General features: G+C 55.4%; 1 protein-coding gene across 1 annotated transcript in view; it reads right to left on the reverse strand.

The window, feature by feature from the left end:
- Positions 1 to 1,242, reverse strand: part of ETV4 (ETS variant 4) — a 9,952-nt gene continuing 8,710 nt past the window's right edge. Inside the window, exons 8-11 of the mRNA XM_026054489.1 lie at positions 1,130 to 1,198; positions 773 to 945; positions 378 to 479; positions 1 to 222 (exon numbers count right to left, since the gene is read on the reverse strand). Coding sequence (XP_025910274.1) covers positions 1 to 222; positions 378 to 479; positions 773 to 945; positions 1,130 to 1,198 — 566 coding nt within the window. The remainder of the gene's footprint in view (positions 223 to 377; positions 480 to 772; positions 946 to 1,129; positions 1,199 to 1,242) is intronic.

Raw genomic sequence — 1,242 nt, forward strand, 5'->3', positions numbered from 1 at the left:
CTAGTAGGCACAGCCTTTGCTGTAGAGCTGCGGGGCAAGACCCCCAAGGTCCGGCAGGTAAGGCACAYTGTCATCCAGGTGAGAAAGGGGCACCGTGTCCTCCTCGCTGATGTGCCGGTCAAAATCCGCCTTCAGGGCCGGCCGCTGATTGTCGGGAAAGGCCAGGGAGAAGAGGGCTTCGGGCTCGCACACGAACTTGTACACGTAGCGCTCGCCGGCTACCTGCGGGGAGGGACGGGCCGGGCAGCCGGCGATGCTCCTCGGCCGGAGCAGCGAYGCTGGCGGCTCCAGCCCTTTCCCCCCAACCCGCGACCCGGCGGGATCGCAAGCTTCTCATCGCGAAAGGCACAGAAATGACGGCAGCTTCGCAAACTGACCTTCTGCATGATGCCCTTTTCGTAATAGTAGCGAAGAGAGCGACTCAGCTTGTCGTAGTTCATGGCTGGACGGTTCTTCTGGATGCCCCACAGCCTGGCTACCTGCAGAACAAAAGTACCAGAGTGAGTGAACATCTCTGAATCCAGGGCAGAAAAGAAGCGAATCAGCCAGATCCAGTTCAAGGGAACAACACCGCACCAAAGCCCATACAGACGTTGAGGGTGGGTTTATAATAGAATCAAACGGAAATTATTTAGCCGGAATGCATCTCTCACAGGGGCAAGACRTGAACAGGTACTGCCGGCACATCTCCCAGCTGCTGTTGGATAGTTACTGCAGCCTTGAGGGGGTGGCTGCTCCCCCATGAACCTGGAGCCAAGCGAAATGGTGTCACCTCTTCTGGCTCAATGAGCTTGAACTCCATCCCTCTGCCCGTCCAGGCAATGAAGTGGGAATTCGTTGGATCATCCAACAAAGCCACAAGGAACTGCCAGAGCTGAAGCGATCCCCGCCGATGGTAGGGTGGTCCTTCACGGTACCCTCCAGCTTCCTGCTTGATGTCTCCTGCTGACAGCAAACAAGGTATTTCTAAGGATGACAACCCTGTGCTTTGTTTGTAGGAAGGTGAAGGTGGCTGCAAGCCGTGCCAGGAGAAGCTGCAGGGTCCCTCCCATTTCACCTCACGTTTACCCTGGTCTGAGGCTCTAGCCACAAACCCACCATCCAAACTGGAAGCCACTCTTCCTTTTACCTTCAAATTTCTCTGGAACAACACAGACATCGTCAGCGAAGGACCTCATCTGCTTGTCATAGCTGTAGCCTAGAAGAGAGAGAAAGAGAGAGAAAGAGAGAGAAAGAGAGAGA

Source organism: Nothoprocta perdicaria, unplaced genomic scaffold (assembly GCF_003342845.1).
Source record: "Nothoprocta perdicaria isolate Ctin4 unplaced genomic scaffold, notPer1 scaffold_121, whole genome shotgun sequence".
Taxonomy (NCBI): Eukaryota; Metazoa; Chordata; class Aves; order Tinamiformes; family Tinamidae; genus Nothoprocta; species Nothoprocta perdicaria.